The following is a 15,333-nucleotide window of genomic DNA, read 5'->3' as shown; positions in this document are numbered from 1 at the left end:
AGGAACGTCTGGATCAAGGGAAGGACTTTGGGAGGTCATCAAGAGGCACCACCCATTATCCGACCACCCACGGCGCCTACGTATGCGCAAACCCCTATGTATATTTCAAGCCACCTGGACCCCCCACGAAGTGGATTAAAACATACATTGCTTATCTACTCTACTTGTAAACTTATCTCATAGATGGTACGTATAGATTTTCAAATAATTTGTATTTTTATTTATTTCTTTCTTATTTTTCTAGTTAGGTAGAAAGGAAAGGAAAAAAAGGAAAAATGAAAATTATAGGAAAATGAGTAGAGAAGAATGGAATAAGAGTTGAATGAATAAATAATTGAAGATAAGAGTAGATATAAAAATAGCTGAAACAAATAAGTGAAATCATTAAATAGAAGCATTAATCGGTATCAATAAATAAATTGCATGCTTTGAGAAAATTAGTTGACCAGTTAGCAATCTTATTGTTGAGAATCTTCAAAATATTGATACTATTAAAAGGAGAAGGGCATTTTGATCTTTTAAGACATTTAATTAAAACAGTAGATCTAACAAATGCATCAAGTCTTATCGAAAAGTTATTTTGCGTTTCAAAGTTGCAAGTCGACAACGTCAACCGTCAGAGCCTCGCGGAAAGATCAATGCAGCTCCCTATCAACTATTTGTTTATATTTCTCTGCGGCAAGTTGTCTGCTGAACAGCCTTTGCACGCTTATTTCGCCTCGTAAGAAGCAATGTGACACCAAACAATTCTCTACGATCTTAATACATACGGTTTAATATGAAGTTTAATAATAGTAGCATCCAAAAACTGGTAAGTAGTGATTAATCCATGACGATAAATGTTTGTTTCCTTGTTTGTAAATGCTAAAGCGATTATTTCTTATCCCGTATCCTTCTTCATTCCATGCTTTTGTATGTATATGTACGTCGTAATCTGCACGCCTAGCAGGTTACTTAGAAAATGAAGGACTTGTGCTTCTTTGCCCCGCGTAAATAATCAGCAAATAGAATCGCAAGCTTAATTTTAGACTCGAATTCACAGCTCTTCCTTTACAAATATAAGTATATTAATAAATATTTTTAAATAGTATAGAATATTCTTTATTAATTTCATATTGCACTATAAGAGTGTTGATATTTTTATAAACAATAGTTCGACAATATGCTGTTATGAATAACTAATACAATACTATCATAATTTACAGTTCTAGCTTACGTTTCTAAAACATTAAAAAATGCTATTAACAAAGATTATCCCATTGAAGCAACTGCAGTGAAATAAGAGAACGCGGTCCTTAAAATCTGTAAGTATAAAAGATAACTTTAATATGAATGATCATGATATATTAACAACCATCACATTAAAACAAATTTATCATGTTGATTAAAATTATGCGTCGCTTTAGTAGTATTTAAGTCTCTGTAAAGGCTCGGTTAGAAACTCCGTATCCATTTGAGCTTTCAAAATAGCTCAAGGGTACTGAACTCGATAATTACTTCTCGTATAAAACCTATACATATTTGTCGAAGCGTCAAGTATCTCTGAATATTCGAAATTATACTTTATTCAACAATATTTCTGATAATTATTTAGCTAAATCTGAAATTATGTTTATTTATTTTTGAAAAATGTATTTAAGTTCGGCTGATTTACGTAAAGCTCGAACCACTTGAACCTATATCCAAACTTTTACAGAAGAATAATAACAACTAATGAAATTCAAAGTACTTATGACAAAGTACTTACCAAACCACATGTCTCGAAACTCATTATAAGCAACGGACCCGCTGTTAATTGGCATGGTTTCTTAGATCTTAACATCATAAGTCTCATATCATTTTTTGATTTCAAAGGGAATTGATACCATCCTGATGAATAGCTAAAATTTAAACAAATGATTAGTTAGTTATACAGATAATATTTATTAAAATATACACTTACATCCATATGAACAGCTCATTACTAGTATCTATTAACTTTTGTCCAGGCCAACTAATATAAAACAAATATATAATAGCTGCAAACCACAATGTGAAAATTCTCAAAAAGTTTATTGGTCTATTTATATTTATTACTAACTAGAAATTAATATAATTATAAATTTAACACAGGTAAACAGTAGACAAAACTTGAGTTATGTATAAAGTTTTCACCACTTACATCAACACTAAAAGTGGATAATCCAAGTATCATGATGGCAGACATAATAAAAAAACATTTGTTACATGCTTCTTGAAGCAAAATGGTAAGCCTTGAAAAATTAATAAAAAATAAAATAGTAAATCTTAAGACAATCTAACAATTTAAGAACAAAATTTATTAATAATAAATTAAAACTACATTGAAGATATAAATCATGATCTATCTATATATTATATAAGTAAGGATACTTGGTTTTAATAATCTGAAATATTTAAATTATTAATAACCTTATTTTTTCTTTAAAAATGTAACATTAATTTTTTCACACAATGGCTACGCGGATGTAACACGAAACCGTATTCAATTAATAAAACTAATCTTTAAGTGATCTAGTGATTTTTAAAGATAAACACGTCTTCACTTTTGAATTCAGATTATCGTGGGTAGTTAGTCCCTGTAGAAACGCTTTGTCATTGAAGTGTCCAAGTACATTGGACATGTACGAAAAATTTGACAGAAAAAGATGAAAAAAGAAACGGGCGATTACTGTGAAGAAAAATTCGATTCAAGATGCAACGAGCGAAACGATTTTATTATGGCAAGGCCGGAAAAATAACCACTGACATTTTTAATGCGATCACAGTTTATATAGTTATGCATGCAAACATTTTCCCGTCGGTTTCTGGTATAAAATAATGGTCTTTATTTTATATACTGAATTGATGTTGAAATATACATCATTTGCAAATTCTACCGTGGAGTGCTGTCTCCATATATATATATATATATAGTTCGTGTATAATTTTTTGGCCAGCCTATACTGAAATTATCAAAAAGTTTTGTATCTCGCTCAGAAATAGTCGTAGGTAAACCCGCGGGAGCTCATTTTAAAGGGTAAAGAACAGTACTCGTTGAACCGTGATTGCGAGTAGACGTGTGCCGCATTCTGTCCGTGAGTCCGTTTTGTTTACATTTACTGCTCGGTGATATGTAAGCCCAGGCTCGCCATAATCGGTATATATCGCGCTAAGTTCGGCGTTTAGTGTATACCTGTCGCAGTTTTTGCGACTCTTTTACGTTTAAGCTATGGCTCTCCAAAATAAGAGCTTAGCTGAAAACTCAGTCAACTCAAGTCTCTCCTCCCAAAAAGTCACACCTTCCTACGCTCAAGTTACGCACCAACCTAAAAGTGAACATGCCACAGTAATTGAAGCTGTGGATGGATTATCCATTGACGACTACATTGACGGCCTTGAAGTGCTAATCAGTGTTAATAGTATCAAATTCATATAAAAAATCTCAGGTGGTCCTGTGTTCGTCTTTCTTACAGATCAAGCTAAAGTGGATAGTCTTGAAAACAAATAAATACGCGTACAAGATCATCAATTACCTATTCGACTCCTTATCGAAAAAAACAAACGAGTCGTAATTTCTAATGTTAACCCAACTATCCCGAATCAACTTCTAACAGACACTCTGAAAGGCCTTGGAATCCAGCTTGTGTCACAAATACACTATATTCGAGCTAGTACAAGCAAACCCGGCCGCACACACATTCTTTCATTTCGTCGACAAGTATACATAAAGGAAGGCAATGAATCGCTTCTGCCTGAGTCTCTACAAATCAATCACAACAACACCAACTACTGGATCTATTTCAGTACCGACTCTACAAACTGCTTTATTTGCAATCAAGCAGGTCACATAGCCAAACAGTGCCCGAGAAATAATACGCCTTCTACTGCAACAACTCAAGAACACTCAACGAATGAAGAATTGGACTCTTCTTCAATTTCCGACGCCACAATAACAGTATCACTGTCTCCTACTGTAACAGTTAATTCTCCTCAAGCTTCCTTCCAAAAGAACCTTGTCGCTCTCTGATAACTCTTCATTAATCGGCACTAATGCGACCGATTCGGATAACAGTAAAAAAGATCACGAATTTGCCCAGCCTGATGTACCAAAGAAATTGCTCAAACAACCTGTTAAGAAAAAAATCAAAAAAGACGATCCAAACTCTCGTAATGATACTCCTCATGATTCTGATGCTTATGATATTGAAGACTCTTTGGAATCTGTGCGAAAAGAGATATCGCTAAACTCCACCCTATACTCACTGGATTATGACAGCTTCAAGAAATTCTTGGTTGAAACATACGGTAAAGGCAACACTTGTGAAATTGCTCGGAGCCTTACTACCGATATTGCGGGACTTCGAAAAATGCTACTTGACCTCAAATCTCATATTTCTGACTCAAAACTCAAGGGCAGATGCACCAGACTCATCAAAAAGTTGGAAGCCAATAGTTTTTCTGAATCCGACGATGATCCCTACGCAGACTCCTCTTCATGATCGCTCTTATATTATAAATAATGACTGAAGAATTTACTTCCAAACTCAAAGTTATTTTTTGGAACTGCCGCAGTGTCAAAGCAAGGTCTAAAGAAATACCTCTAGTTCTACAAAAAATCGACATCCTAATTTGTGCTGAATCCTGGCTCAACCCCAGTCTCGATGAAAATCTTCAATTCCCGGGCTTCAAAACACTTTGCAAGGACCATCTTCACAAGCAAGGAGGTGGTATCGTCGCTTTTATCAAAAATAGTTTAGCGTATGTTGAAATAACTAACCTTTGTCATCCTGATGTGGACTTTGAACTCTTAGCTTTTATAATTACTAATGTTTCTCCGAACATCGCTTGCCACGCTTATTACAGAGCCCCTGGTCTCGACCATTCTCAACTCGCTTGGAATACAATTTTCAACAACATCGAAATGAACTCTCATACCTTAGTGATGGGTGATCTTAATGCCCACCATACTGCGTGGAATTGTAACGATTTTGATACCAACGGTGAAAGATTACTCGCGGCTCACAATAATTCAGATACGTTTTTGCATTATTTTGACTCTTTAACTTACTACCGTAAAAACTCTAACTATTTCTCTAATCTTGACCTAATTTTCTTCACTAATAATATTGCAGATAAAATCAATGTACTAGTAAATGATGAAACCTGGGGCTCTGACCACTTTCCGATTTTCATCGATATCGATGTTAGTAAAAGTATCTATCGTAAAAAAACTTTTAATCTCAAGTCAACTCGTACAAAGTGATCTGATGTTAACGTGAACCTTGAGAATAATTTTTCCAAATTTTTAAACTCAGAACTTGTCTCGGCTGACCCTTGCGACAAATATGCTATGTTTACTGAAACCATCTCTAACGCTATCAAATCCAATACTCCAATCAAGCGTAACTAACAATAAACATAGGAACCCGGTTCCATGGTGGGACTCGGAATGCGACAGAGTTAAAAGGTTACGTAGAGCCGTGTTTAAAAAATGGAGATTTACTAAAAACCATAGTGAATACATCGACTACAAAAGAGCGGCTGCGGTTGCCCGTAAAACCTTCAAAAGCAAAAAAAGAACTAACTTTCGAAACTTCGCAGAATCCATTAATTTTAATATCAACCAAAATTTCGTCTGGAATAAGAGCAAAATTTTAAAAAATAAATGGGTCAAAGTAACGCCTTCTAGTTCCTCTGAAAACCACCAAAACTCCGACCTCATTAACGAGTGCTTGGACCGCATAAGCCCTAGTTGGTGCCAAAACAATCCCGAAAGCATACCTTCATGTCAAGCAAACCCTCTACTCGAATCGCTTTTCAATTTCGCTGAATTCAACGTAGCGCTTATCAATAAAAGTACCAAATCTTCTTGTGGCGTTGACGGCATCGACTATGAAGCCATCCAACGGCTCCCAATTAAATATAAGCTTCTACTAGTTGATATCTTTAACGAAATGTACCAAGCTAGCTCTTTTCCAGTCGACTGGAAAATTTCGTATATCCACTTTATCATTAAACCCGGAGGTAAAGGTGTTAGACCAATTGCTTTAAGCTCATGCTTATGTAAAGTTTTTGAGACTATGCCAAAAAATAAACTACAGTGGTGGGTGGAAACAATATTCTCCCTGAATGTTAAACAGGCTTTAGAAAAGGACAGTCCACTATCGACAACCTGATTGGCTTAACCCTCTGCGTTGAAGAAGCTTTCCACGAGAAAAGAGACGTCTTAGCGGCATTCCTCGACATAGAGGGTGTCTTTGACAATGTCATCATTGCAATACTTCTAGAAAAACTAGCGGAAGTTGGCTGCCCTCTCATCTTTATCAAGTTTATTCAGCATCTTACCTGGGAAAGAATCATTCTCACTGACATACTAGGTGTAAAGTCTAGAACAGTCAGCAAGGGCGTTCCGGAAGGAGGAGTTTTAAGCCCTTTACTATTCTGCATCTACATAGCCTTTATTTGCAATAAAATACCTAAATCGGTTCAAGTAGTCAAATTTGCCGACGACATTGCCCTCTATTGCAAAAGACGCCCTCTTTCCTCCTGCAAAAGACTCCTAGAAAAAGCAATTGACATAATTTTCAACAACCTTAGAGAAATAGGACTGGACTTAGCTCCCCTCAAAACAGGATTCCTACACTTTAATCGTTCAGGGGTTAAGCCAGGTGAAACAGAACTACAAATTAAGAACAATATCATTCCATCTAGTGAAACAGCTCGGTTTCTTGGTATACTCTTTGACTACCGCTTATCTTTCAAACAGCACAAAAGAACTTTAAGAGCTAACAATATCGTAAAGTACTTATGTGGTGTTACGTGGGGGTCTAGTCCGGAAACTCTATTAATTTTATACAAGAGCTACGTTCGATCAATTCTAGATGATGGCTGTTTCGTCTATTACCCAAGTACAATCGAGCACTCATCTATTCTCGAAAAAATTCAGTTTGAAGCCATCAGACGATCTCTAGGATATCGAAAGAGTACGCCTACTAATATCTTGCTGTCCGAGTCCAAACTGACCTTTTTTGAAGATCGTGCCGTCTTCCTTTGTAAAAATTATCTCAACAAAATCCAGTCCAATACTAGTCTTCCAGTACATCGTAATGTACTTCGAATCTTTAATAAAACACACCACAAGCAGAGCAAACTTCAATGCGAGCAAGCGTTTGTTAATCAAATGTATTAAACACTAATTTTAACAATAACAATGTCTATAGCAATAAGCACTACAATCTATACACGAACGATTACTATACAATATATAGTTGCATCTCAGTTGACACCGAATTTGGTCTAACTCTTCGTAAAGCTATGTATCCCAACTCTCTAATTGCTCGACGATCAACAGACGACAACGCTTATGCGATTTACACCGACGGTAGCAAGACCGACACTGGAGTTTCTGTAGGATCCGCAGCTGTCTGCGATCACCTTAACTCCTCACTACCTCGTAGTCTCTCCGCCGTAACGTCGATATTCACAGCTGAGTGTGTAGCGATGAACGACGCGATCAGTTTTGCCCTAAATCACCCCAACAAAAATGTCAACATATTCACTGATTCCCTGAATGCTCTGCTTTCCCTAAGAAATATTAATCTCAGCATAAAGGTTAACCCTTATATCCTAAATATTAGACAAAACATTCTTGATTATTTCAAAAAGAGTAGTAACAACAGTAAAATTTAACTCATCTGGATCCCAGGGCACTCTGGTATTATAGGCAACGAACAAGCTGATTCTCTGGCGAAACAATCCACTAATGTACCCGCTGATTGCGATTTCAAAATACCTTTCACCGACCTAAAAATGTATCTCAAAAACGACGCCATAAAAAACACTCGTGAAATCATAACCGAGGAAGGAACATTCAAGGGAGTTAACTACTTCAACAATTTTTACGACACCAAAGCTAAGCCTTGGTTTTCAAAACTCAATCTCCCCCGCAAAGCAATAACCACTATTAACCGCTGCAGATCCAGTCACTACAACCTTAAAGCTTCTCTTCATAAAATAAAGTTATATACAGATACTATTTGCGACTGCAAACACGATTACCAAGATCTTGACCATATTCTCTGGCAATGCCCGCTGTACGACGACCAGCGCATCAAATTCATCAAAAATATCTCTCTAGCCGGAATGTTCCTTCTTTCCTCTAGCAATGTACTAATAGCCAATGTTAATGCCAAAATTGCTAACTCCATTGTTGCGTTTTTCAATTGTAATTTATCTATCTAGATTTAAGTTATGTATACACATCTATGTATAAATAGTAGCTGCTACAGTAGCAAAATAATCCTTGTATTGGGTTAAAATTGCTTAAATAAAAAAAAAAAAAAAGGGTAAAGAACAAAATTTTTTTTCAAAATGGAATTTTAATAGTAGATACTTATTTTTCTTGAAAAAAAAATAAACATTTTCTTTCTATGGAGTTTTTTTGTGCGGTGTACACGTTCGAAGATAAACGAACTTGAAAAAAGAATGATTTAAAAAATGAAATCAACGTAACTTTAGATCGGCTCGATAAAAAAGAATTTTGTTGCAATCATTTGAAAGAGGAGGAAAGTACGTATCGATTCCATTTTATTTTTCAAAAATCTGTAGACTTTTTCAAAAGTTAGAAAGCGGTTTTTTAGCGGTTTGAAAAAAATGAAAAATGTTATTCAGTTTTTTTAGTGTAAAAAATGCTTTTTCAAATGCTCATTTGAAAAAAAAGCGAAATATGAAATTTACCCTTTAAAAGCCCTCGCGGATTCACCTACGACTATTTCCGAGCGAGCTACAAAACTTTGAATTTTTGATAATTTTAGTATAGGCTGGCCAAAAACTTATGCACGTAACTGTATATATATATATATGCTCATATTTTTATAAATATTCTTTAAAATTTGATAGTTTTTAACTTTTTGTAACAACTAGAAAATCGACGTTTTATCGCAAATGATACTCTTAAAAATCGTTTTCAAGGAGAAAATATAAATTTTTCAAAAATTTTAAATACCTTAAAATTTTCTAGAACAATTGGCTCTAATGCTTTTGCAACAATAGTTCAATCGTAAAAACAATTTTTACAGAAAAGACTCTGATCATTCGGTTGATGACATGACATTATTACAACTGTAAGTAAAGAAAAATGGATTGAATCTTGTTGTCAGTAACTTACTCTAAACATCTTTTGTGCGTTTTTATGCAAAACATAATATTGTTATTTATGACATCTGCAATATCTTCTGAATTGTATGTCACTGGATCTGAAACAATTTTATTTAACTCCTCTAGTTTGTATCTGGAATTAAAAATAACTGTTTCTCACAGAATATATAAATTTTCAGAATTATTTTATATAATAGGTTAAAAAAATTAAGTTAAGTTTATGAAATTTTATATTAATTAAGTTTCTTACTTTATTATGTTGAATAATCCAAGTATGTGCTGCACACAATTAATATAAGTTCCATCGATTGCGGTAGTAATGGCCATATGTCCAATTCCAGAGAATAAGATTAAAAGAAAAATATGATTAAAGTATTTTTCTTGATCTACGAAAAATTCACCATACAGGCATAGCATTTTTGGTAAGGGCTCTTTTTTTGTTAAAATTTCATTCAAAAGCATTGGAATGACTGCGGTTGACGTAATATACAATACACAGCTCCCATATGCATATACTGTAAAACATTAAGTTTAATTATACATTAATTTGTTTTGCAGGTTTATAGTGAAATATCCTGTTATATGTTCTACACCTAAAAAATGATATTTTTATAAGTTAAAGACAATAATTAAAAAAAATCTTTTCTATAGAAGAAGTTTCAATCTCAATGCAATTTTTTTATAATTAATACATAGTAATACATCATTTATAAAATAAATATTGATTTACCGCTGTATATGATTGTCAATAATCTTCCCTTCTTAGCAAAATGACGTAGTACATTTTTTTCTTCTTCATCGGTCACCTGTTTCCAATCTTTTGTTATTTCTTCATACAAATGCTGAAACTATAAGTTTCTTTTCAAATATTCACTATATAGATATATAGTCAAACATTAAAATAAATTTAGATCGAAAACATAAAATTAAAAAGATGAGGTATATTTTTGATATTATAAGGATATGGTCAACAATATCCATTCAGTTTGCAAAGGTTACGTTCGCACTGGATACAATAAGATAGCGGTTCGCAGCTACCGCAAGAGGCTTTCATTTATTGTTATTTTATCTGCAAGTACCACTTACTGGTTTTTTTATTCATAAAATAAGAAGATGATATTACCATATTCAAAATGAAATGCATTTTAACAAGTTTTTATTAAATTATTTAATTCGAAAATTCTTTTTATATTGGACTATAACATCTCCCTATATTACATCAAGATAACGTGGATTTGATCCCTTTTATTTGATCCCCTAATATACCTCTGCTTACTCTTCATTTTCTTCGTTTGCCCTCTTCCGCTCTATTTGTTCCCTGTCGTTAGTAGTAAATCGCTAGTAAGGATCGGCTACTAAACACTATCGCGAAAGACGATTGCAATCGCGTTGGTAATGATGTGCGTTTGAGTTCGAGCGAGGATACATAGAGAATAGGCAAGTTGATGGAAAGATACAAAAAGATTTCTTAAAGTTAGGCATTATTGATCACCAACTTCGTATATGAATTCTATAAATCAGAGACCGGGAGTATCTGACACATTCGAGTCGTGCGTACCCCGGAAACAATTCGGATTTATGGAGAGAGAAAAAGAGGGAATCGCATTTTTTTTTTTTATTTCCTCTATGTTTATTTACAATCTATCTAACAAGGTAGACAATAAGTAAATAAGCTTGCTATTAAAAATTAACAAATAATAAAGCATAATACTGCTGTGAGTGTTATGCTTATTTTTAATTTACATATATATAATTTATAATTTCATATTTATATATTTAAATATTTATATATTTTTATTTTTTATTTATTTATTTTTATTTTTATTTATATATTTATATATTTATATATTTAAATATTTATATATTTAAATATTTATATAAATTTTGGTTTTATTGAATATCAATCCCATTGTGTTTCTTTAGTCTAGTAGTGTCCATCCTTGGCTTGAGAAACTCACCAAAAAGCTCGTTTAGGTGGTTTTGCAGTCTGGTGTTATATTTTTTGTAAAACGTTTTAATTTCTTCTTTTGTTGGTTTTTCTTGTAGATCATTGTGAATGACGTTATTTGGTACGAACCATAGGGTCCTCACGATATTTTTTTAAATTGGATTATTTAAATTAGGATCTTTCTAGGACTTCTATGTTTGAGTTTGAGGTATCCCATGTAGGTACCCTATACTTAAAATGTATTGTTTAGTGGATAATGATCTATTCCTTTATATTTAAAATTTTTTACATTTTCTTATATAAATGCGTGTTCATATATATGCAGACACTAGTACTATTTAAAATGGAAAGATTCAATATCTTTCCAAATATGTGGATGCAGGTCAGCAGAATTATCTGTTCACCGTTTACTATTGTTATTTTATAAGGAATTATAAGAAAAATAATCGTCAAGTTGTTTTGATAAGCCAATATTTGACCAAATTAATAGTATAAAAATTTATGATCGAGCAAATAGATCAAAAACATTCATAAACTCCAAGTATTATATCATTCGCACCAGTGCAACGTAAAGAACTCATGCCAGCTGAACTGAATAATGTTTTTATTTACTCATCTTTATAACATTGTTGAATGCTATGTTGCGCTGTTATATAATCTAAATTTTACATGACTAATTGTAAATGTTAATAAAACTTAAAATAATTAAGATGATTATTTTCAAAAATTAGGTTTCTTTACATTCGATGCCGACAGTGAAAAATTCTTATGTTTGTTGGTTTAAATGCTTTTGACGACGAACTCGACGAGTAATTTCGATTATTTCAGCGCCAGTAGTAATTACAGAAAGGATTGCATGACGTTTCTCTATGATTATGACTAATTAATTTTTTGAGTATGATAAATGAATGTTCGTTTTAATGGCGATATAAATTCAAATTAAACTATAACTATTTATTTATAAATAATTAATTCACGGGATAGTCAATAGTTTTTCAGTTGCCAGATTATATTTACATTGAAATTGAGGAGAGGGTAATTATATATAATTAAGTGAACAACGTAAAAATCTGTTTTTCAGTTTTTTTTGTAAATTAAACTGTTTAAGACGATATATCTTAATTTTCAAATTCAACTCTTTATCTTGTTTTTCTTGAGATCTAGCAATTCGATCTAATATGTAAATGTAAAAATCAATATTCAAATGAAATTATTTATAAATAATATCTAACTAATAATTATTTACAAAATAAACTGATCAGAATTTTATCTTTCTAATACATAAAATGAATAATAAGTATCCAGGGACTTACATACATTATCTATGCTAAGTATCGATGTAATGAGTCTCGTTATAATTCCTATGAAATAGCAAAATCCAGAAAAGTTTTCAAGCACAATCTCTATATTCACGTCTTCATAAAAACATTCTTCTATACCCCTTATCATCTACAACATAGAATTGAAAAATTAAATATTACTTAAAAGTTATTGATAAAACTATATAATAAACACTTTAGTTAAACGAAGGTATGTCTAATTTGATAAAAGTTGTCTTTTAATTAACATTATAATTACACGTTTTAGTTACTACAGAATAATATACTAGAGATCATTATTTCGTACATGAATTATGCTTCTGATCCCTCAATTGGCAATGACTATTCAACTTTTTATGCCGAAATTATAATGTTTAATGCTACACCTATATAATCCTTAGCTACCTCATTTTTGGCGCCAACCTTAGTTGCCACACTAGAGCGATTTTCATCCTAACCATATATTCATCTATTTTAAATAAACTTATTTAGTTTTGCAACGATAAAAATTGTGCTTAGTCTTTAACTAATGTTTCATAAGATAGTATATATGACTTTAATTTAATATTAAAAAAAGACATAATTTGTAAAAAAACTACGAAATAGTACATTACGATACAAGTGCGGGAAAGTAGATTCTTTTTTTTAGAGAAACTCTTTCCCGAACATGTGTCGTCCGTATTTTTTAATACGACGTGTAAAAAATGCGATTTTTAACGCATGTTTTCTGCCGAGCGTGCGGGAAAACCGCATTTTGCGCATGAAGTATCGAAAAATTATTTGCTTACTGTTTAAGGCTTTGTCATGACTGACCCCAGTGTGGCACCTAGGATTAACAAAACTAGTGATTATAAGTACTGTTAGGATCGCTGATTGAATTCTTTTTATTATTTACAGCCTAACGTATTTCTACAGAATTAAAAATAGGGGTTGTAGAGGTAAATTTTTATTTTTCATTCTTTTTGTTTCGGTTTTTGCATGGTGTCCCATTCCATTCAAGAGACCATTTTTGTTATTTGTAAAGTCTAATTGGGTTGATAAAAAGCTGAATAAAACATATGTTTTCACAAAAAATGAAATAATACTTGTTCAACTCCTATTTTCAACTCCTACAGAAAATATTTAATTAAAAATAATTAGAAAATTTCGGTTTAGCGATGCATGAAAACCCTACAAACAATAATTTTGTATAATGATAAGTAGTATTGACTGGTCTATCAGTTTTATCATAAAAATTTATGAAATGTGTCAATTAAGGGTTTAATCATAATTTTCTACGTGTAAATATAATTCAATATATTCCTCATAATTTCAAAAGATACTCAATACTGCTAATTTATTTGTACAAAACTTATATTTCCAACTAGTATTTATCAAAATCTCAATATCCGAAAAAAGATGTTTTTAAATAAAACCGTCGAATAACGCAGGAGTATTTGTCCTCGAGAATTTTTCATACTTATAATTTATGAACATTCGTTCCTATAATGTAAAACAATAATATTAATTCAATTTCAACTATAGCTTCATACCACAATTCATTGACCAATACAACACTTTTTTTCTAAATTTAAACCATTCTGTAAAATTTAGAATCTTTTGCAATGTGTGATCCATTATAAAACTAGTTCAACTAAAATACTGACTAAAATTTAATCAACTTGCATACTGTTGACTACGCGAGCTCTTCTAAGTTATATTTTGAGAATAGTATGTTACGTGCATTGAATGGTATATTTGTACAAATATAGGTAGCTACATCTTATCATAAAGAGAAAACTCCTCATATAATACATAATTCTAAGGTCAGTTTGAAATCGTAATGATATTTATTTTTAAATAATTACTGGATTATTTGAAATTTAAAATATAAACTGTAGTTTTAGTTTGAAAGAATAGATCGTCTCAAAATGATAGAAAGAACTCATACCTGAGCAAGCATCAATATTACAATAGCAAATGCAAGATATATCCTTGCTACAACTTTTTCCCAAGTTTTCTGATAAGGCCATAGTGATACTAGACGTAACATTTTTTTGTTCAAACTAAAATACTTATTTCGAAATACTTCGTCTGGATCTATCTTCTTTTGTTCCATTACTCATATACTGCGTACTTGAGTTTCTTTACAACCTGGCTTTTTGCACTAAATTATTGTCTTTACTGACAATCATTTATTCAAGACTAAAATTTTCACATTGCCACAGAAATTATTTATTTATAAGGAAGAAATCGATTCTTACATTAAGGTGAACGTACAACGTACATTAAGACCACTTTATGACGAAATTGAATTGTTTAATGGATAAATGAATACATAAAGTATTCAAAATACAAATTAAAAACATTGATATTTATACAATCGTATAGATAATTTTTATAACAATTTTAGTTTTCATGTAGAAAGTTAGATTTATCATTTGCAAAACAAATGCGCGGTGTAATATATTATAATCTTCAATCAAAATATTCAAAAATGGCTCAATTCATGAAGAATCATAGCTAATAAAAGCAAATCAATATATGGGTAATTCTAGGCTATTTCGATTGACTTGTAACCCTTAGGTTACGGATTTTTTTTTAATTTGGCACAATTGTTGTACACATAAAACTGAGATTTTTCCTAAATTTTGGAGACGATACATTAATTATATCAAAAGTTATTAACAATTAAAGAAAAATGATAAAAAATTTTCAAACAGCTATATTTTAAAAACTAATAAAGATATCGAAGTCGGATTTTTTTTCAAAATACTTATAATGCCTTAAAATTTCGAAATAATTACAACAATAAACAATAAAAATTTTTTTTCGAAAGTTATTAACTTTTTGTTTAAACAATTGCTAATATCTCAAAAAGTATATTTTTTTTTTGAAAAATTCTTGCTCCTACGTATTCCTGAGGATTTT

At 31.8% G+C, this 15,333-nt stretch overlaps 1 protein-coding gene across 2 annotated transcripts; it reads right to left on the bottom strand.

The window, feature by feature from the left end:
• Positions 1–1,034: 1,034 nt before the first annotated feature.
• LOC131668687 (odorant receptor 63a-like) lies at positions 1,035–14,481 on the bottom strand. Of its 2 annotated transcripts, XM_058943055.1 has the most exons (10): positions 14,354–14,481; positions 12,422–12,553; positions 9,887–10,004; positions 9,407–9,671; positions 9,167–9,289; positions 2,162–2,252; positions 1,943–2,079; positions 1,748–1,880; positions 1,217–1,302; positions 1,035–1,048 (listed from the first exon to the last, which is right to left on the bottom strand). In XM_058943055.1, the coding sequence occupies exons 1-9, from the start codon at positions 14,453–14,455 to the stop codon at positions 1,252–1,254; spliced, it is 1,152 nt and encodes a 383-aa protein (XP_058799038.1). In that variant the 5' UTR covers positions 14,456–14,481; the 3' UTR covers positions 1,035–1,048; positions 1,217–1,251. The 2 variants fall into 2 exon arrangements, with proteins under 2 accessions (XP_058799038.1, XP_058799039.1); XM_058943056.1 differs by lacking the exons at positions 1,035–1,048; positions 2,162–2,252 and having other exon boundaries at positions 1,172–1,302; positions 1,943–1,993.
• Between the last annotated feature and the right edge of the window lie 852 nt (positions 14,482–15,333).

The sequence above is a fragment of the Phymastichus coffea genome, unplaced genomic scaffold (genome assembly GCF_024137745.1).
Source record: "Phymastichus coffea isolate CEN01 unplaced genomic scaffold, Cenicafe_Pcof_1.1 PCOF00082, whole genome shotgun sequence".
NCBI classification, from domain to species: domain Eukaryota; kingdom Metazoa; phylum Arthropoda; class Insecta; order Hymenoptera; family Eulophidae; genus Phymastichus; species Phymastichus coffea.
Note: the sequence above shows the minus strand (reverse complement) of the source record. Positions and strands in the feature narration are given on the sequence as shown.

Bases quoted from the DNA above. Each gene is read 5' to 3' on its own strand.
- LOC131668687 (XM_058943055.1), bottom strand. From the start codon at position 14,455: ATGTTACGTCTAGTATCACTATGGCCTTATCAGAAAACTTGGGAAAAA. The intron at 12,554-14,353 runs GTATGAGTTCTT...TCTATGTTGTAG, and splicing joins TAATATTGATGCTTGCTCAG to ATGATAAGGGGTATAGAAGA. The intron at 9,672-9,886 runs GTAAATCAATAT...AATGTTTTACAG, and splicing joins ATTGACAATCATATACAGCG to TATATGCATATGGGAGCTGT.